This window comes from Gossypium hirsutum, chromosome A10, assembly GCF_007990345.1.
Source record: "Gossypium hirsutum isolate 1008001.06 chromosome A10, Gossypium_hirsutum_v2.1, whole genome shotgun sequence".
Classification (NCBI taxonomy): Eukaryota; Viridiplantae; Streptophyta; class Magnoliopsida; order Malvales; family Malvaceae; genus Gossypium; species Gossypium hirsutum.
In genome coordinates, this window is record NC_053433.1 from 112,879,131 (window position 1) to 112,901,224 (window position 22,094).

The 22,094-nt window shown below is 34.5% G+C and overlaps 3 protein-coding genes across 4 annotated transcripts; 2 read left to right on the forward strand and 1 right to left on the reverse strand.

Moving 5' to 3' along the window:
* Positions 1 to 8,317: 8,317 nt before the first annotated feature.
* LOC107897793 (60S ribosomal protein L23a) lies at positions 8,318 to 10,256 on the forward strand. Its single transcript, XM_016823362.2, has 4 exons — positions 8,318 to 8,408; positions 8,514 to 8,553; positions 9,335 to 9,698; positions 9,980 to 10,256. The coding sequence occupies exons 2-4, from the start codon at positions 8,538 to 8,540 to the stop codon at positions 10,062 to 10,064; spliced, it is 465 nt and encodes a 154-aa protein (XP_016678851.1). The 5' UTR covers positions 8,318 to 8,408; positions 8,514 to 8,537; the 3' UTR covers positions 10,065 to 10,256.
* Positions 10,257 to 12,464: 2,208 nt separating this feature from the next.
* Positions 12,465 to 13,280, forward strand: LOC107895850 (uncharacterized). Its single transcript, XM_016821065.1, has 2 exons — positions 12,465 to 12,855; positions 12,970 to 13,280. The coding sequence occupies exons 1-2, from the start codon at positions 12,465 to 12,467 to the stop codon at positions 13,278 to 13,280; spliced, it is 702 nt and encodes a 233-aa protein (XP_016676554.1).
* Positions 13,281 to 18,577: 5,297 nt separating this feature from the next.
* Positions 18,578 to 21,673, reverse strand: LOC107897794 (ankyrin repeat-containing protein BDA1). Of its 2 annotated transcripts, XM_041078127.1 has the most exons (3): positions 20,943 to 21,673; positions 20,654 to 20,829; positions 18,578 to 19,215 (listed from the first exon to the last, which is right to left on the reverse strand). In XM_041078127.1, exons 1-3 carry the CDS (start codon positions 21,522 to 21,524, stop codon positions 19,152 to 19,154), a joined length of 822 nt encoding a protein of 273 aa, XP_040934061.1. In that variant the 5' UTR covers positions 21,525 to 21,673; the 3' UTR covers positions 18,578 to 19,151. The 2 variants fall into 2 exon arrangements, with proteins under 2 accessions (XP_040934061.1, XP_016678852.2); XM_016823363.2 differs by lacking the exon at positions 18,578 to 19,215 and having other exon boundaries at positions 19,848 to 20,829.
* Between the last annotated feature and the right edge of the window lie 421 nt (positions 21,674 to 22,094).

Genomic DNA, 22,094 nt, shown 5'->3' on the forward strand with positions numbered 1-22,094 from the left:
ATAAATAACAAGATAGTAGAAGTGGAGAAGAACGAACACAAATTTTACGTGGAAAATTCCTCTAAAGAGGATAAAACCCACGGGCAAAGGAGATATCTGCTTTTCACTAAATGAGTAAACAAACTAGAGTACAATATGGAGAAAATAAACTTAAATGTACAACCTGTACATTACCCAAAACCCCGAATACAAAACTCAAAATCCCAAATAACGAACCAATAAACGAAAACTTAAATCTCATAGGGCACTCACAAAAGGGGTATAAAATACTCTCCATAATTACCACGAAACTCTCATCAAAACTCATATGAAACTACATCTTGTTGCCTTCAAAGAAGAACCTTTGTTGATTGGCATATTAAAATAGGGATACAAGAGCCCCTTTAAAGAGGCTTAGATTAGAGTTATGATCATACTAAACTATCCCTAGAATAATCAGAGTCCAACTGGAGAAGTAGTCCTACTTGAAGTCTAAAACGCGACTGCCAAATAGGAGAACATGTTGTGAAGTAGCATAATGCCTCATTGCGACATCGTCTTTGCTTCGCCATTTCAACGTTGTCACATTTTCCCGACGTCTCGATGCTCCTTGTTGTGACATGGGGCTTATTTTGGGTTGTAATGCCCTAAACCCAACCCAACCCAATTCACTGGATTCAGATCTCGGGTGTTACTACACATAACACTAAACAAAATTTCAAAACCATTGACAAATACTTCTTACTTAAAACATAAATCCTATTACTTTAAATAAAGAATCAGTTTCAAAGAAACACAAGAAATAATTTAAGGATAAAATTTTACATCAAACTTGGTACAACATAGAAAATTACTAAAAGCGGACTCTTAGGGTAAGTCCTACAACACACCACTTTTCCACTGTATGTATAATAACCTAATTCGTCACTTCCTTGGCATACTCCTAGCGTCGTCCCTCCTGGCACAATCTCTTACCACTATACGTGAAACATAAACATAACAATTGTAAGTTTAAGAGAACTTAGTGAGAATTACTATAGAATACCTTGACGGATACCTTTTAATATTTGAAGATCATTTGTTCACCAGCCACCATTTTTAACCACTTATCTTTGTTTTGGGCAGGCACTTTCACAATTTTCAGCTTACACTTACACGTCAACTACCATACTTTTAGCGTACCAATTCTTTCTTAACTGATTAACTTAAGATCCTTTTAGACATTTCATTAATCTCTTCTTTTTCTTAAAATCATAAACGTACTTTTCAAATAATCTATTTTTAGAGCCCACTTCATAAAAACCATCTCTTTACACATTAAGTTATTCCAGAACGATTGTTCACAAATATTGTTCATTGACGGATACATACACGTTTGGCGGAATCTCACGTAGATTTGAATACTATCAGCTTACTAATCGAATCATATTCTTCTTCAACACCCACAAGCTTATAATGATAATGAACTTAACATATCATTTAAATAAATTCCACCTATCTTTGATTACAAAACTCCACATATTCAAAATAACAATAACTTAGATTCCATAAGATTTCTGGAGAAGACATGATACTACTTATATATGGTGGATATTAGATACTAAGATTTCAATACTATATAACAGAGACGAACTTAAATTGGCAATTTATTAGGTCTTTCATAACTACGAGTATGCCCATATTCAAAGTGATAGATTACCATGGTGAATACCTCTTTTTGAACATACAGATACATATATCTTTTCAAGAACTTCCTTGACAACTTATTCAATTACTTTACAAATCTAATTCAACCAAATTAAATTCAAACATATCACGACCTTATCTTAGCAATACCTATCACAGATCAATTAGAATTTATCTAGAACTTACCATAAGGGCGGATAAGCACATTATACCAAATAGACTTATCAAAGTACGCCATAAGGGCCAAAGAGAATAAGCCTTAAAGGCACATACAAAATCATGTGTTTACTGTCCCGACGAACTTTCACAAAAGGTGCCATGGGTTTCTCTTTCATGGACTTATACATAAATTTCATGTATCATGATCTGCCAATTCGATCTACACAATATCGAAGGCTACACCATAAACATTCACACAGACATATCTTGCCATGGGTCTCAGCTACATAGACTTACACACATTCATGTATCGTGATCTACCAGTCCGGTCTTTATCTTACTAGAGGCTACACCATGAGTGTTTTCATATCATACGATGTTATGAGTCTCAACCTCATGGTTTTACACTTATTTTCATATTGTGATATGCCAGTTTGGTTAGCAATATATCTGCCTTACCAAAGGCATCAAAGAGGGACAATGTTCAGCATTCATTTGCCTAGATTTGTTCATATTCTTGACTGATTCATACTTTTCGTATAACAAACTTTATCTGCATGCTTACCAATTCTCATTATTCTTTTCAACAGAACTTTATACATATTTTTACAGCACAATCTCATCTTTACCACACTCATATACCTACCAATTATCATGGATATCATCTTCTTTTATATATATACTTTTACTTAAACATTTCACATATAAGAGTTAGGGTAGGAACTCACCTGATACTCACCTACTGAAGTTTGAAATTTATATTTGCATGTTAGTTTAACAATTTGATAAAACCAAATTATTCCTTCATATTCTTTTTCCTTTTTTTCTTCTTGGTGGATGAAGGATTGGTTGAAATGAAAAGGTTAAGGCTTTAGATTTAATGTAAGCTATGTGTGAATGTGTTAGTTTGAGGTTGTTGATATAAAGAAGTGGCTTAGAGATTACGGGTAGTACACTCAATTGACTGAGAGTCATAAGGTGATTAAAAGGTGGTTTGAGCAGTAGTAGTTCTTAAATGAAGTAGTAAGAGAGGTCTTGGGGCGTAAAGGGAATCCACCATCCTTCAAACCTGTGGGAGTGTTCCTTGCTAGCCTTAAAAGAGCTTCATTTGGATTGAAAGGATGTTGATCCATGGAATATTGTCTCACCAACAAAAATGGGTGCAATTTAGAGTTCTAACATTTGGTGTTAAACCCAACAAACTTTTTTCTTTTATCCTATGAGCTCAAACTAGTAGTAGCAAAGCTTTATAAATGCTTTAATAGCCTTAACAGATGATGCAAAAGATATAACAGTAGTTAATTGCCTCATTCCTACTACTAGCATCACTGCCATGGTTAAGGAAGTGGTGGTAGAATTGCAAGGAAAGGAAACAAAGGTAGACAAAAAAGAAAAATTGTAGAAATGAAAATTGACGTGAGAACAATAGTAGTGACAATGGGAGGAAGATTCTGCATAACACGTGAGGCCTTGGATCTATGAGTTTCAATTACCTCATCAATACTTAAGTGAAGCCCTCCCTAGCCTTCTTTATCCCTACTAGTAAAAGTCTTCTCTTTCTTAACAGACCATTGCTTGTTGGGGTTCAACCTATATAAATAATAAGATAGTAAAAGTGGAGAAGAACGAACACAAATTTTACGTGAAAAACTCCTCTAAAAAGGATAAAAATTACGGGCAAATGAGATATCGACTTTTCATTAAATAAGTAAACAAACTAGAGTACAATATGGAGAAAATAAACCGAAATGTACAACCTATACATTACCCAAAACCTCGAATACAAAACTCAAAATCCTAAAGAGCGAACCGGTAAACAAAAACTTAAATCTCATTGGGCACTCATAAAAGGGGTATAAAATACTCTTCTTAATTACCACGAAACTCTTATCAAAACATATATGCGACTACATCTTGTTACCTTCAAAGAAAAGCCCTTGCTAATAGGCATATCAAAATAGGGATACAATAGCCCCTTTAAATAGGCTTAGATTAGAGTTATGATCATACTAAACTATCTCTAGAATAATCAGAGTCCAACTGGAGAAGTAGCCCTACTTGAAGTCTAAAATGCGGCTGCCAAATAAGAGATCATGTCGTGACGTAGCATAGTGCCTCATCGTGACATCGTCTTTGCTTCACCATTTCAACGTTGTCGCATTTTCCCGATGTCTCGATACTCCTCGTTGTGACATCAGGCTTATTTTAGGTTGTAATGCCCTAAACCCAATCAAATTTACTGGATTCAGATCTCGGGTGTTACTACACATAACACTGAACAAAATTTCGAAACCATTGACAAATACTTCCTACTTAAAACATAACTCTTATTAATTTAATTAAAGACTCTGTTTCAAAGAAACAAAAGAAATAATTTAGGGACAAAATTTTATATCAAACTTGGTACAACAAAGAAAATTACTAAAAGCGGACTCTTAGGGTAAGTCCTACAGCACACCACTTTTCCACTGTATGTATAATAACCTAATTCATCGCTTCCTTGGCATACTCCTAGCATCGTCCCTCTTGGCACAATCTTTTACCACTCTACGTGAAACATAAACATAACAATTGTAAGTTCAAGAGAACTTAGTGAGAATTACTATAAAATACCTTGACGGATACTTTTTAATATTTGAAGATCATTTGTGCGCCAGCCACCCTTCTTAACCACTTATCTTTGTTTTGGGCGTACATTTTCACAGTTTTCAGCTTACACGTACACATCAACTAATATACTTTTAGCGTGCCAATTCTTTCTTAACTGATTAACTTAAGATCCTTTTAGACATTTCATTAATCCTTTCTTTTTCTTAAAATCACAAATGTACTTTTCAAATAATCTATCTTTAGAGCCACTTCATACAGACCATCTCTTTACACATTAAGTTATTCCAGAACGGTTGTTCACAAATATTGTTCACTGGCGGATACATACACGCTTGGCGGAATATCACATAGATTTGAATACCATCAGCTTACTAATCAAATCATATTCTTCTTCAATACCTACAAGCGTATAATGATAATGAACTTAACATATCATTTAAATAAATTCCACATATCTTTGATTACAAAACTCCACATATTCAAAATAACAATAACTTAGATTCTATACTATTTCAGGAGAAGACATGATACTACTCAGATATGGTGGATATTAGATACTAAGAATTCAATACTATATAATAGAGACGAACTTAAATTGGCAATTTCTTATGTCTTTCATAACTACGACTATGCCCATATTCAAAGTGATAGATTACCATGGTGAATACCCCTTTTTGAACATACAAATACATATATCTTTTTAAGAACTTCCTTGATAACTTATTCAATTACTTTACAAATCTAATTCAACCAAATTAAATTCGGACATATCACGACCTTATCTTAGCAATATCTATCACAGATCAATTAGAATTTATCTAGAACTGACCATAAGGGCGGATAAGCACATTATACCAAATAGATTTATCAAAGTATGCCACAAGGGCCAAAGAGAATAAGCCTTAAAGGCACATACAAAATCATGTGTTTACTATCCCGACGAACTTTCACAGAAGGCGCCATGGGTTTCTCCTTCATGGACTTATACATAAATTTCATGTATCGTGATCTGCCAATTCGATCTACATAATATCGAAGGCTACACCATGAACATTCACACGAACGTATCTTGCCATGGGTCTCATCCACATGGACTTACACACATTCATGTATCATGATCTACCATCCAGTCTTCATCTTACTGGAGGCTACACCATGAGTGTTTTCATATCATACGATGTCATGAGTCTCAACCTCATGGTCTTACACTTATTTTCATATTGTGATATGCCAACTTGGTTAGCAATATATCTGCCCTACCAAAGGCATCAAAGAGGGGCAATGCTCAGCATTCATTTACCTAGGTTTGTTCGTATTCTTGACCAATTCATACTTTTCGTATAACAAACTTTACCTGTATGCTTACCAATTCTCATTATTCTTTTCAGCAGAACTTTATACATATTTTTACAGCATAATCTCATCTTTACTACACTCATACACCTACCAATTATCATGGATATCATCATCTTTTATATATATACTTTTACTTGAACATATATATATACTTTTACTTGAACATTTCACATATAAGAGTTAGGGTAGAAACTCACCTGATACTCACCTACTGAAGTTTGAAACTCCAGACTCAAACATCCTTTTTGAACCAATAACAACAACTAGAGATGGAATAACCATTCAATAACTAAGAACCATAACTTCCAGCTTAGCGGGAAAGAGATACAATTTGACTTAAGAAAAGAATCAGAGAGTAACATTTTAGGAAGAAGAATAACCTTTTCCAAAACTTTTCTCATGCACACATATAAATATGACCCATGTTTCTTAGTGGAACTTAACAATTGTCACACATTTCAGAATTTGCTTTCTTAATGGTCTACAGTTTCCAAGAGAAACATAAATGAGAATCTTGCATAATAGATATTAGGCCAGTCTATCCAGTTGGTTCCTCACCAGGTTACTTTACAACCTAACTAGCACAGTACTTCAGACAAACAAGGTGTCTATATCTTTGGCATTAACTCATACCATAATTACCTTTTTACTTAACAAAACATCTCCCTTTAAATAGTAAAATAATTTGAAATGAAATCTTCACTAACTTACATGGCGGTTACTATACGCCAACACTTACGCGCCAAAAGAAACATATGGGCAAATTACACTTCGCCAAACATGTTCTTTTACTAGAATACGCCTAAATATTGGACCCGTCGATATTAATATATATTTAACGATTGAATTTTTTTACATAAAACAAATAGTTAAATTCTTTTCTTTACTCCAAACTTGATTTGCATGGTCTACATAAATGAAACATGTACTATGACGGTTGAATTATTGAAATATCGATTGTAGAAAATATTACGAAAGATTGTAAAACCATGTTAGATTTCCAACAATGAAAGTGAATCCCTCCCTAATCCCTGATATATATCATATGATTAAATTTTTATTTTTATTTCATATACATGTTAAATATAAAAATCAAATTTATAGAAATAATTGTTTTGTCATAAAAATTTATGTCACTATAATAAATTAAATGTATGTATATTGATAATACAATATGGAAATCTTTCCAATTTTTATTTATTGCAGCTGCACTCATTTTAATTTAGGCTAAAAAGAATATAATAATCATATGTCTATCACCTTCGACTCAAATAACATGTTATATCAGCCACTTCAATAATTTGATTATATAAAATGTAGTGGTTAAGGATATTCAATTATAAAATTTACTCAAGTTTTTAGAGTAAATAGAAAGTTTTTATTGAAAATATAATTATTTTATTTATTTTAGTAAAAAAATTATTTTACGAACAAATTTAGATTATTATAGGTTTTGATTATATATGTTCTTTTTAATACAATGATTAGAATTATTCATAACCCCTGTCTAATCTATAAATAGAAGGATAATGCGGTTCAACGCACTTGAACCCACGTCCTCTTGCATTGGTAGCAATATCCATTCCAATCAAGTAAAAATTCAATCGACAATTTTATTTAATTAAAATATATTTAATAAAAAAACATTTTAACTCTTCTCAAAATTTAACAATTTAATTTAGAATATTTTAATATATATATTTGCTTTAATTCTTACCATTTTATAATTTTATCTTGTATCTTCTAACACAAAATTCTTACCTTCACATTTGGTTCAAAGATAAAAACAAAAAAATGAAAGTTTATTGAACATAATTCAAACTATATAAAACTCAAAAACGCAATCGTCTGGGTTAAATTCCACTATTACACATAATTTATTTATTTTAATTTTTATATTTTTTGAATTAGTCAATTTTAGTTTTTTTACTTTTTAATTTTTAAAATTTGAGTCCTAACCAAATGGTACTAGTTGAATCTGTTTGGTTAAATTCTGTTATTAATCCTGTACTATTTGTAAAGTTTTAGATTTAGTCTATATACTCCAATTTGATCATTCTTAGTTGTTATATATTCTTTTAATTTTAAAATTTCATTCTTGATTTAAACAATAGTCATTAAATCCATTAATTGATTTTTTTTTTATGAGTAATATATGAAAATAACAAGTTGACACGATATTACAATATGATAGTATGTTTGCCACATCAGATTTTGAAAATAACATAATTTAATAAATTTAATGACTACAATTTGATCAAGATTGAAATTTTGAAATATGAAAAATTACATGGATAAAAAATGATCAAATTAAAATACATGAAACATTATATAAAAACTAATAACAGAATTTAACCAATGTCTTGTGTATATTCCTAAGTAATACAACTAGCCTAACCCGTTAGTTAATAATTTAATGGGCCTAAATAAACCCAATTTCGCCCAAATTTTAAGCTAAAAATTTAGAATTGATCCTTTGACGGGCTTTGTAAATTAGGCCCATAAAATCCAGCTTACTGCAGGAATTTTTATTTTTACTAAACTATAAAGCCGCCGTATCTTCTTCTTCACTTGGGAAAGAAAACCCTAAACTCTCAAGCAGCCGCGGCTAGAAAAGGGTATCTTAATTTCTTTATATTAAGTTGATTGATTGTCTTTTTAATTCTCTAATTTGGGTATCTTAAGTTGTTTTAAATATTCTTCTTTTTAATTTTTCTAACCAGGTTATTGAAGTAAGAAATTTAGCAATGTCTCCTGCTAAAGGTAAGGAATTTTTTTGGTTTAGTTTTAGTTTTGAGCTTTTTGGATTTTGGGTTTTCTGTTAAATGAAGGTAATTTTTGTATAGAAGATTGAAAGTTTGTTTCTTTGGGTATTTTAGATAATGTTTCTTTTAAGATTTTATATAGAAATGTAAAAAGTCAATTTCCTTGAAGACATTTACTATTTTAATTTTTAGATAGGAGTTCCTTTTTGAGGAAAATAATGTAAGTTGGAAATGTGTTTTGTGTAAGTGCTTTGGGGATGATAAAAAAAAAAAAAAATGGTTTCTTCTTTGTATCAATGAGTTGGTTCTAACAGGAAAGGGACTGCGAATGTGAGGATTTGAATCCGAGTTGTGAATATAATGCCTTTTAAGGATGACTATATGAACAGATTGGGCTAACCCCCCTTTTTGTGTTCTTTGATTAGCGTGTGCAAATGTTGATTCAGGGTAATTGCTGGAATTGGAAGGTGGTTCTTTTAGTTGGATCCAAGTGGATTCTTGTGTTGAATTCGATATCTGTGCTGTTTTTGCTGTTTAATGTTATGTGTCAAATGATGATTTTTCGGTTAAACTTGCCAATTTGTAATTTATTCTTACATCGCGATCTGGTGGTTTTAGTTTGCTCCAAGGTGTAAGCATGGTTGACCTGAGTTAGCTTTTGTAATCATTAGCTAATATAGTCTACATTACCTTCATGCATTTGGGATGAAATAACTAGTATATAATGCATTTTAAGTATTGTGGTGCTTTTAGATTAATATTTTTTAAACGTTTGGCAGTTGACAGCAAGAAAAAGGCCGATCCGAAGGCTCAAGCAGTGAAGGCTGCTAAGGCTGTAAAATCGGGCGTGGCATTTAAGAAGAAGTCCAAGAAGATCAGGACAAAGGTTACCTTTCATCGGCCAAGGACTTTGAAGAAGGACCGTAACCCTAAGTATCCTCGCATCAGTGCACCACCAAGAAATAAGTTGGATCAATATCAAATTCTCAAGTATCCTTTAACTACTGAGTCTGCAATGAAGAAAATCGAGGACAACAACACCTTGGTTTTCATTGTTGACATCCGTGCTGACAAGAAGAAGATTAAAGATGCTGTGAAGAAGATGTATGACATTCAGACAAAGAAAGTGAATACGTTGATCAGGTAGATTTCATTATCTTAGTCGTGTATGATTGGATTTTCATGTTTAAAATCTTCAGATTGTTAGTTTTGATTACACATGCAATACTTATGGTATTACCATAGGCCTTGGATTGAAATCTGATACATCAAGTTTAATATAGACCTATGATTTATTATTTTGAACTGCCCCTTGTAGCCCAACTAGCTACTTGATCGTGTTGTCATGAATCCCCACATTGTGTAATTGTTTAGTGGAATGAAAACATCTACATGGTTGTTAAACTCTTGTTATCTTTATGCAGGCCTGATGGAACCAAGAAGGCGTATGTTAGGTTGACTCCGGATTATGATGCTTTGGATGTGGCAAACAAGATTGGAATTATCTAAGCAGATCAACCAATGTCTTCCTTGCTTTCAACAGTTTTGTTAGAACGATTAACTATGTTAGGACTCTTTATTTTCGTGTCTGCATTATATGTGTAAGGAACTATGTTTTTCCTACTTAAAGTCTGCATGGGATTTGGTTTAGGATTTTACACACGATGTCCTGAATGAATGGATTTTACTTTTTGGTTTTAATCGAGTCAAGGTTCAAGTAGTAAGAAGGTTGAGTTTATTATAAGACAAAATCTCAAAAAACAGAGACACAAACAAAGCTAAAGCACCAATTATTGGTAAAATCACAAGACAGACAAAGACCGGTACATCATAGGACTAACTAAAAACTAACCAATCTAAAGCAGAGCTTCGAAATCCCATAAACCATGGGTATCACTTACGGTTTCTTTAGCGAATGTCTTTTGTTTATGTAATTGTTATATCGTCTTACAAAACTGTGATAAAGATTATTACGTACATGAGGGGAACAAGGATATAGGCAAGGGTATAGACATACTGATACATTGATAGCAGCGAACCTTGATGATACATTAATAGCAGCGAACCCTGAATTTGGTGATATGACCAGCGCTGAAGATGCCAGGAGCCAAAACAATAACGTGGGTAGCGCAACAACGAGGGTGAACCAGAAGAAACTAGGAAGAATACTGATACGGACAAAACGTGTGAAGATGAAAGAGATACAGAAGGCTACAATATTTGAAATGAAGAACCAGAGAAATGGTGTTGTACTTAGTATTGATGCTCCTACATTGGATGGACCCCTTTTTAGTAGTTTGTCCACTAGTCCCATACTCATACCTAAATGGATATCCATGGCGGCGGGTGTGGTGTTGTCTTTGGGTTGAGCTTCTGCCTGAAAAACACTGCCTAGGGGGACTTAAGGCGGCTTGGTAAGTGGTTGTGAGAATCAACGTGGTTACTACTAGCAAAGCGCTGCTTTTGTTGCTTGACATGTTCCTAGCTTGGTAAACCCAAATGACTCACAAGGTAAAAAATACTCCATATAATTGAAAAATGAATATTGCGATTCTGAGCACATCGTGGAATGTTCAAGCATTCTTTGTTCTCTTGTTTATTCTTGGCTCGTAATAAGATATCTGTCGCAGTTAAATTCTTTGAATTGGTAGCTCATAAGTTGATCCTGAATCTTGTTAATAGCTTGAGAATCTGCATTGGAAAATCAAGCAAAATACATTACACATGGCGCATGGAAGAATAAGTGGCTGAGCTAAGAGAGATTTTTACACTTTTAGTTATTTGTTAGATGTTGCAATGTGTTACACGGTGTCGCCATCCCTGTTCTTGAAATTGAGAAAATTTTTAATCTGCTAATCATACTCCCTGCTCCATAGGCATGGCAGTAAAACTTGAAAAGCTTTCAACTTGCCAGGTCGTGCTGCGAGATGGAGGGCAGTGTCATTCCGATTTGTCACATCATGGATACATTCAGGGCAATCATTGTTGACCGTAAACAGTGACAGCGCAATCTCCTTATTCTCATTCAACAAAGCAAGGTGTAGGGGGTTCAACCCATTTTGGTTTAGCTTTATGGCGAATGATGGCTTGTTTAAGGTTGGCAGCATGCAACACCAAGGAGCTGGCCAATCGCGCCGAGCCATGCAAAACAGCAGAACCAGGTGAAGCTGCTGTCATTTAGTTCTTTTTGATTCATTTTATTGGTGTAATGTAATCTTGTTCATTTTGAACTATGTTAGTTTGATGATTGATGTAATTAGGTAGTGATTGAGCTGAAAATCAGCTTTGTTTTGTTGTACAAGTTAATTTAACAAGTTTCAATGTGTTTTAGTGGAGTTAGGTAGATGTTTAGGTGAATTTGACTTGTAATGACTAGCTTATGTCTGGTATATGTAATGTCATTATGGCAATATTCATTTTGAATGAAATCATTAGTTTTTTCTTCCATATTCTCCATTGTTTGTTGTTTTGTTTTTGTTCTTGAATTCTGCTTGTTTGTTCACCAAGCATCGAGCCTTGCTGCTAAAGTTTTTTAGTTCAAAACTTGTTTACTCTTTGCTCTCAACACCAACAATTGGTATCTAGAGCTATAATCTCAGTGGACCTATAGTAATTTAACCTCAAATCGATGGCTTCATCAGGCTTCTCACCAGCAACACCGCCAGTCTTCAATGGAGAGGGCTATCACATTTGGGTGGTCAAAATAAGGACCTAACTGTAGGCATTCGACCTATGGGAGGTGGTCAACTCAGATGCTGAAAAGCCAATCCAACAGTGGCTTAGATCAGGCAACATGCTGATGAAAGGACCAAGAGGCACAAAGCCATGTCCTGCATTCAGAACTGTATGTCAGATGTGATCTTCACAAGGATCATGGGCTGTGAGACACCAAAATAGGCCTGGGACAGAATGAAGGAGGATTTTCAAGGGACTGAGAGAACAAGGCAGCAACAACTATTGAACTTGAGAAGGGACTTCGAGAATTTAAAGATGAAAGAGGAAGAAACTGTTAAGCAGTATTCAGATAGAATTATGATAGTGGTTAACAGCACAAGGCTCATTGGAGAGCAGTTCAATGAAGCAAGGATAGTGGAGAAAGTGCTCTCAACCTTACCTGAGAGGTATGAGGCAAAAATATCTTCTCTTGAAGACTCAAGGGATCTGACCAGCATCACATTAACTAAGCTGATCAATGCTTTTTATGCACAAAAGCAAAGAAGAGCCAGCAGACTAGAGGAGCACCAAGAGGGTGCCTTCCAAGCCAAAACCAAGCCTGACTCGAGTACCACTACCTACAAAGGTAAGAAGACTTGGAAAGACAAACCTAAGTCAGATGCTCTAAGAAGATGAGATAGACCCTACAGGCATTGCAAAAGGCCTGGTCATCCACAGGCCAAATGCTGGTTTAGACCAGATGCTCAATGTCAATATTGCAAGAAGATGGGGCATGTTGAAAGAGTTTGCAAAAGCATACTAAGACAGAACCAACCACAGCAGCAAAAGGCTGAGGCTCAAGTAGCTGAAGAGGATAGTGACCATGAGGAGCAGGTTTTTGCAGTCTCCTGCTCAGCTGCTCAAAAGAAAGTGTCAAAAGGATGGCTCCTAGACAGTGGCTGCACTAATTACATGTCACCAGATGTTGCCATTTTCAAGTCATTAGAAAAAAGCTGCAAGACCAAAGTAAAGGTTGGCAATGGGCACTTTATCAAGGCAGAGGGCAAATGAGATGTGTTGACATGCACTCCCACAAGTAACAAACTCATTTCAAATGTGTTGTTTGTACCTGAGATTGACAAAAACTTGCTCAGCATTGCTCATTTTCTTGAGAAGGGCTACGTGTGGTGTTTAAAGGTAGTGAGTGCAAAATTTGTGATCCGAGTGGATCCATGCTCATGATAGTAGCCATGATAGATAAAAGTTTCATTTTTGATTGGAATAAGGCCTCAAACTCAGCTTATATAGCTTTTATTAATGAATCCAAGCTTTGGCACCAAAGGCTTGGTCATGCCAACTACAGATCCATGGACCAGCTAAACAAAGAGAATCTGGTTGAAAACTTCATCAACTCAGTTGAGAAGGAGGATTTTTGTGAGACATGTCAACTTGGAAAGCAGGCCAGACTGCCATTTTCTTCAAACAAGGCCTGGAGAGCCTCTGAAAGGCTGCAGCTAATGCACACTAATGTGTGTGGCCCTATGAAGACTGAATCACTAAATGAAAGTAGATACTTCATCTTGTTTATTGATGATCACACTAGATTTTGCTAGATTTTCTTCTTGAAGTAGAAATCAGAGGTAGCCTCAGTGTTTTGAAAGTTCAAGGCTGTTGCAGAGACTGAAACAGGCTGCAAACTAAAGACCCTAAGGTCTGACAATGGAACTGAGTATACCTCAGCTCAATTTCAAGCATTTTGTGAAGATGCAGGCATCAAACATCAGCTCACCAACACCTATACACCTCAACAGAATGATGTTAGTGAAAGAAAGAATAGAAGCCTAATGGATATGGCTAGGTGCCTACTGTTTGAGAAGAATTTGCCTAAAAGCTTGTGGGCAGAGGCAGTTAACACTGCAGTGTACATCCAAAATAGGCTCCCAACTAAGGCTTTGGCTCACAAAACACCATTTGAAGCCTGGTTCGAGTTTAAACCTTCATTGGCTCACTTGAGAGTCTTTGGTTGCATGTGTTATGTACAAGTACCTGCTGTAAAGAGAGGCAAACTGGATAAAAAAGCTCAAGCAGGCATTCTGGTAGGCTATAGCTCAGTCAAAAAAGGCTATAAGATCTTGGATCCTTCAATAAATAAGGTGCTTGTAAGTAGAGATGTAGTGTTCAATAAGAAAGTAAGCTGGAATTTGGGACAAGAATGAGCCAGAGGCAGTTTCTGAGGATCTTATGACTGATAAGACTGAGGCTGGTCAAAATGGTCCTGAAATAGACATTGATGATGAACCAGTCAGAGGCACAAAGACATTGACTAAGATTTATGAAAGGGCTCAGGTAGTTATGTAGAACCAAGCTATTTTGAAGATGCTGAAGCTCATGAAGGCTGGAGACAGGCAATGGCTGATGAGATTGCCATGATTGAGAAGAACCAGACATGGGAATTGGTTGAAAACCAGCCAACAGAAAGGTTATTGGGGTGAAATAGGTCTATTGAGCAAAACAGAGCGCTAATGGGAGTCTGAACAAGCTGAGAGTAAGGTTAGTTGTAAAAGGGTTCAGTCAGAAGTATGGAATAGATTACCTAGAGACCTTTGGACCAGTGGCCAGGCTAGACACCATTAGGTTGTTGGTTGCTTTAGCAGTACAGATGCAGTAGAAGATCTACCAGCTTGATGTAAAGTCAGCTTTTCTAAATGGCTTTCTTAAAGAAGATATTTATGTTGAGCAACCTCAAGGTTTCAAAGTGCCTGATAAAGAATACATGGTCTACAAACTGAACAAAGCCTTGTATGGCTTGAAACAAGCACCAAGGGCCTAGTATAGCAGAATTGATGAGTACTTGGTCAACTTGGGATTTGAGAGGAGCATTAGCGAGCCAAAATTGTATGCTAAGAAGAAAGGAGCTGAAACTCAGCTTATAGTGTCCTTATATGTTAATGATCTGCTAGTGACAGGAGGAGATCAAGCAATGCTGGCAGATTTCAAAGCTAAAATGGAACTGAAGTTTGAAATGTCTGATCTGGGATAAATGTTATATTTTCTTAGCATGGAGGTGTCACAAACTCAAGAGGGATTCTTTCTAAGCCAGAAAAACATTTTTTATGAAGATTTTGAACAAGTTCTCAATGCAGAATTGCAAAGCAACAAGTACACCAGTTGTTGTTGGAGAGAAATTAACAAGCTAAAGCAATTCTGACGAGGTTTGTGAGACAACCTGTAGAAGTCTAGTTGGATGTTTGTTGTATTTAACTGCCACCAGACCAGATATTATGTTTGCTGTGAGTTTGCTCTCAAGATTCATGTATTGTTCTAATCAGGAGCATTTTCGAGCAGCAAAAAGAGTGCTTAGGTACATCAAAGGTACCTTGAGTTATGGAATGCTATATAGCAAGACTGAAAAGTTAAGATTAGTTGGATATACTAATAGTGACTGGGCTGGTTCAAAAGATGACATGAAGAGTACTTCAGGGTATGCCTTCACCCTTGGTTCTGCCATTTTCTGTTGGAATTCGAAGAAATAAAGTGTGGCTGCTTAGTCAACTGCTAAAGCTGAATATGTAGCAGCTGGTGGGGCTGTGAATTAAGCCATATGGCTAAGGAAAATACTAGCTGATTTGAACCTACATCAAAGGGAAGCAACAGAGATTTATTGCGATAACCAATCTGCTGTTGCAATTGCAAAGAATCCAGTTTTTCATGGTAGGACAAAACATTTCAACATTAATTTTCATGTTGTGAGAGAAATGGAGCAAGCACATGAGGTGAAACTGATTCATTGCAGTTCAGAGGAGTAATTTGCTGATATTTTTACAAAAGCCCTTAATGTGACTCGATTCCTTCATTTGAGAACTGAAATGAGAGTATGCAACATGCTAACCAAGGAGGAGTGTTGAAGGTTGGTCAGCATGTAACACCAAGGAGCTGGCCAAGCGCACCGAGCCATGTAGAACAGTAGAATCAAGTGAAGCTGCTGTCATTTAGTTCTTTTTGATTCATTTTATTGGTGTAATGTAATCTTGTTCATTTTGAACTATGTTAGTTTGATGATTGATGTAATTAGGTAGTGATTGAGCTGAAAATCAGCTTTATTTTGTTGTACAAGTTAATTTAACAAGTTTCAATGTGTTTTAGTGGAGTTAGGTAGATGTTTAGGTGAATTTGACTTGCAATGACCAGCTTATGTCTGGTATATGTAATGGCATTATGGCAATATTCATTTTGAATGAAATCATCAGATTTTCCTTCTATATTCTCCATTGTTTGTTGTTTTGTTTTTGTTCTTGAATTCTGCTTGTTTGTTCACCAAGCATCGAGCCTTGCTGCTCAAGTTTTTTAGTTCAAAACTTGTTTGCTCTTTGCTCTCAACACCAACATGGCTTCAACAACATCAATTCCATCTCAGACTCTATTTGTCCGCCCGCAGCTGCTACTCGTAATGGTGTATCAAAGAACTCCTTCCCTGCCATCTCACTCAAAACGTCTGTTTTGTCCCGAATAAGTTCGTACATTGCCTCAATATCACTAATTTGAACGGCTTCCCTAGCTCTCTCTTCCATCATCGGTGGAGCAACTACAATGCTAAAACTCTCTTCCAGTGAAAAAAGGAAAAGAAAGATTTTCAAACCTTGCCAACAATTTTACTTCACTTGAAGAGAATTGCATTTTCTTTATATAAGAATTACCATTGCACGAGATTTTTTTAGACGTTGTATGGTGCTTATCTTGGTCTTCAATTAAGAGATCCTCATAAATTTGCATGCAGGTGCAGCAATGTACACTTTGTGTAAAACGTGGGAGAGGTTTTCATCCCTTTTCTTTTATTTTGTATTTTATTCATCTATATATTTATATTACGTTAGAATTTATTATACTATCTATTGCAATTGAATTTAGATATATGATATAAAGAAAAAAGTGGAGATGGAATTTCCCTTTCATTGTTCTTCCCTCGCACCATCTATTTTGTTTGAAAACCTTTTTAACTTCTGTCCTTTTTTCTTTATTCAATAAGAAGATTTAAATAAACACAAAAAGCGCAACTTTAGTTATTTCTTTTTCCTGAAATACGCAAAGAACAATTTTTTTGCTTTGATCTCTGGAGGTAATATTGGGTCTTGACTAAATTCAAAGTTGAATCAGATCGGATATTTGAATGAGAGACAAAGCTTCTCTAGTGTTATTTTCACCATCCGTGAGACTCAATCTTAAGATATTTGAATTAAGAACATTGATATCCTTATTACTTAATCCAGTAGACATTAATCAAAGAAGAGGGTGATATAAATTTTAGGACTAGGTTCAATTTAATACTTGGATTTTTTTTCCGACTTTGGTGCCTCAATTTGGCAACCATGTTCATTTTGGTATTTAAACTTGGATACCATCAAGATTTAATGATGTGACACTCTGATATTATACCATGTCATTACCTAAAAATTTTCAAAAATAATTTTTAAAAATTTAGGTGATGGCATGACGTTTTGAGATTATGCAACATTATCAAACTTTTAATATTGTCCAAGTACCAAAATGAATTTAATTAATAGTGACAAAAATTAACCCACCAAAGAAATTAGTTCTATTTCATTCAATGTCTACCCATAAAAAAATTTGAATTATGAAAGTCTCAAATTGGTTGTTGGCATTTTTATTTTAAGGATAAAGCATTGTTATTAGTTATTACTGCATAGAGTAAGGAACAAAGAAAATTGGAGAGTAAAAGGGATTGTATTTTATTGATCAATTGTAATATTTATAAAGTTTCTCTAAAGTCTCTATTTATAGACATACGAAGTATAAATGAAATAGAGATCTACTTCTAATAATTATTAAAATTTAAAGTACATCAAAACTTATCTTGATCTTGATGGACATCCACTAAGATATTCATAACAATTACCATATTATTCCTATAAGTTAACTGCAATACTAGGAATCGATGTTTTCCAAACCAGTTAATCTTAATTTAATCGAAATTTATGTAAATTATGTGAAATTTGGTTATATTATAGTATATTATGTGTTTGTGAAGTAAATTGAATAATGAATGAAAAATACAAGGATAACTAATAAAAAAGAACAAGCAAAGATTATACGTTGCCAATTACAAGTAATTACAAGTATCCTTGGACTTGGCTTAATTGCCTATTAGACAATTTAGGATGTTACACCATTAAATCCACAATTTAGAGCTAAGATTATACATTGCTTGTATACTTAGATACACTTTTAGTTCAATCCATTTGTATCTAATGTGAAATAAACCTATTCAAAGAATAACGGAAAAAAATTAGAAGAAAATAAAGGAGATAATGTCACATTGAGTGCACTGCATTATGCGCATAATCGACATAGACTAAGTAATAGCCCAAATCTTATTCATCCAACAGGGTATCTCAAGGTATTACCATCACTAATGAAAGCATTAATACCTACAAATAAACTATAGCATACAGCTAAACTGGTTCCTTTTCGGAATTCATCATATAAAAAAAGAAATAACAACAATCCTTGAGCTACACCTATACTTATTTCACTGCCTAAACATATATATATAAGATTGAAGGGAATATCCAACATCCCACATTCCCGCTATTGAAACACTAAGTTTTTACACTTGATATACAACACACATGAACACCATTAAACTGAAAAGGATTCCTGAAAATATATTAATAATTACTTATGTTGAATGGGTGGGCGGCTATGACAGATATTGATTCATCGAAGCACACTGCAAGGAACGCAAGTAGTATTTTAAGTGCAGTCCTGAAACCATAGGGGAAAGTTTTACGTAGAGCTAGTGTTAGGAAAAATGTTAAGAGGAACACATCATAGTTTTGAATGTAGGAAGAAAGAAAATCCATTTGATCCATGACTGATTTTCCTGGTACCGTTGCATCATATGATCCTTTGGACCTTGACGTATTTTCACCTTGCCAAACGCCACCTGGTGGACTCAAAGTGGCTTGGTAGGTTGCAGTTTGAAGCAATCCTGAAATTACAAGCAAAGCATTGCGGTCATCGCTTGATATATTGTCCACATTGTGAAAAATTAGTGATGATGCGTGACAAAAGCATCCAATTTACGTTTAAAGTTTGAAACTGCTGGAATAAAGCAACCTCGGAGAATAGTAATGCTTTCTCTGTTATTATGTTGTTGTGCATGCTAATCGGCCTTGCAGTTTAATAGTATTTTAAGCATCTGTTTAATTGATAGTTTAGGATGTAAAAAAAGCTTCAATCAGTTAACCATCAAGGGTTTAGAATTGTAAAACAAAATTTGATATAAACTTAAAACTGTAAATCAGGATCTATTATATCAAATCATCAAGAACAAAATTAGATACGGAAACGTACTTAAATTCGTCGATTAAAATTTTTTTATAGAAATTATTTTTTAAAAAGAAAAAATATAAAAATTAAATAAAAATATAAATGTCTCACTTGTTGGTAAATTAAATTGTTTATGTATTATAACAAAGTATCTGTATTAGACCCTGTAGCATATATGATATATATATAAAAAAAATTGATATACTTTACTGTGAAATATATATGGATGAAGTTTTAATCCATTTGTATATTTAATTAAATTGTAAGCGAAATAAATCCAAAGAATAAGAATAAAATAAAGGAGATGTACATTTACATATTACAAACGGGTGTTACAAAATTAAGTGCACCGCATTATGCATAATCGACCTAAACTAAGGAATAGCCAGCATCCTATTAATGTAACAATGTCTAGAAAGTAATAGAGGTCAATTCCAGCACCTAAGAAAGCATCAACCCGTACAAATAACCAATAGCATACAATTAAAATAGTTCCTTTCCAGAATTCATCATATAAAATAAGGAATAACAACAATCCTTGACCTACACTTACACCTATGTCACTTCCTAAACATAAATATAAAATTGAAGGGAATATCCAACATCCCACTATTGAAACACTAATTTTTGACACTCGATGTACGATACACATGTAGACCATTAAAAGGAAAAGAATTCCTGAAAATATATTAAGAATTGTGTATGTTAAAGTGGTGGGTGCTAAGTCAGATATTGATTGATCGAAGGAAGCTGCAAGAAACGCTAATAATACTTGAAGTGCACTCCTAAAATCACAGGGAAAAGTTTTGAGTAGAGCTAATGTAAGGAATAATGTTACGAGGAACACAAGATAGGTTGGAATATAGAAGAGAAGAAAATTCAATGGATCCATGACTGATTTCCCTAGTACCATTGCATCATATGATCCTTTGGACTTTGAGGTATTTTCACCTTGCCAAACACCACCAGGTGGGCTTAGAGTGGCTTGGTAGGTTGCAGTTAGAAGCAGTCCTAAAATGACTAGCAAGGCATTGCGGTCATCGGCTGATATATTGTCCATATTTTGAAAAATTAGTAGTGATGCTTTTGTCACGTACTTGACAACTTGTTTCTCCAACTTGCGTTTAAAGTTTGAAGCTACTGGAATAAAGCAGTCTTTCAGAATAGCAATGTTTTCTCTGTTATTATGTTGTTGTGCAACACCCAGTGCGGTCAAACCAACTTGATTGGTAGCATGCTTATCAGCCTTGCAATTTAATAGTAGTTTAAGCACCTGTTCAATTGATAGTTTAGGATATAAAAAGGCTAGAATAAATTAATCATGTCTATGAAGTAAAAAGAAGAATCTATGTAATATGAATTACTATCAAAGCAGTTGAGTCGAACCTTGGGTTGATTATGGATAGCGGCTATGTGAAGTGCAGTGTTGTCATCTTTGTCTTTCCGGTTCACCACTTCCCAATAATAGTCTTTCCTCTTAAGCGTTCGAATTAGGAGTTGGAGAACGTCTAGTCTATTGTTTTGGATTGCAATATGCAAAGCAGTGCGATTCTCAGTTGTAACATCTTGGATACAATCAGGAGAAGCTTCAAGAAATGGATCCAACAGACCAAGCTGGTTTCCAACTTTACATAAGTAGTGCAATGGAGTCTTACCTTTCTTTCCTCTGACACGAACAAGATGTTTATCAATCTCCAAGAAGCGGAGTGCCATCTCTTTATGCCCTTTTCTAACAGCAATGTGAAGTGGGCTCAAACCTTGGTGGTTCAGCTTTCGAGCAAATGATGGCTTTAAGTTCATCATCTCCATTGCAAACTCGATGCACCCTTCTTCTGCAGCTATATGTAATGGAGTCTCGATAAACTCCACCTCATCAAAATGCCTCAAAACATTTCCATTGCTTTGAATTACTCTATATAATTCGTTAACCTTTCCTGTACGAGTAGCCTTTCTTAAATTTTCGTCCATGTCAGGAGGAAGGATCAATGAACAATGGGAAGAGAGAAAATGAAAGGAAACAATTGCTGCTGTATGGTCTGTTAATTGCAGCCAACAAGGAAACAATAAAAAGCTAGAAAAAAGGCAGACGAATTATGTATATCTTTCTGGGATTCGCCTTTAGTAGAGGATTATTATGAAATTTTGATAGTGTATGTTTAAAGTTTAAAGAAATGAAAGGCACTAGTGCGAACAAAAAGCCACTTTAAAAAGAAAAGAAGCGATGCTGTTCTCTTTCTTTTATGAGAATTATTGGGAAACATTTTTCTTTTTGAAAAGCTTGGAGGTTCCACCATGTCAAAAGAATTTTATCATTTAGAGCTGGGAAGCTTTTTTTTATATTTCTTTTTGAAGAATTCATTGGAAAGCTTTTTCCTTTTGAAGGATGGTTGGAAAGATTTATTATAAATTTAGTTTGATGTCATGATTATAAAATAAGGATTTGCTTAAATATTATTTTTGCACTTATTCAACATTACTTATTTATTATCTTAATATTTGATGGTGCAATTCATTTTTATTTCAACCAAGGTTTACTTG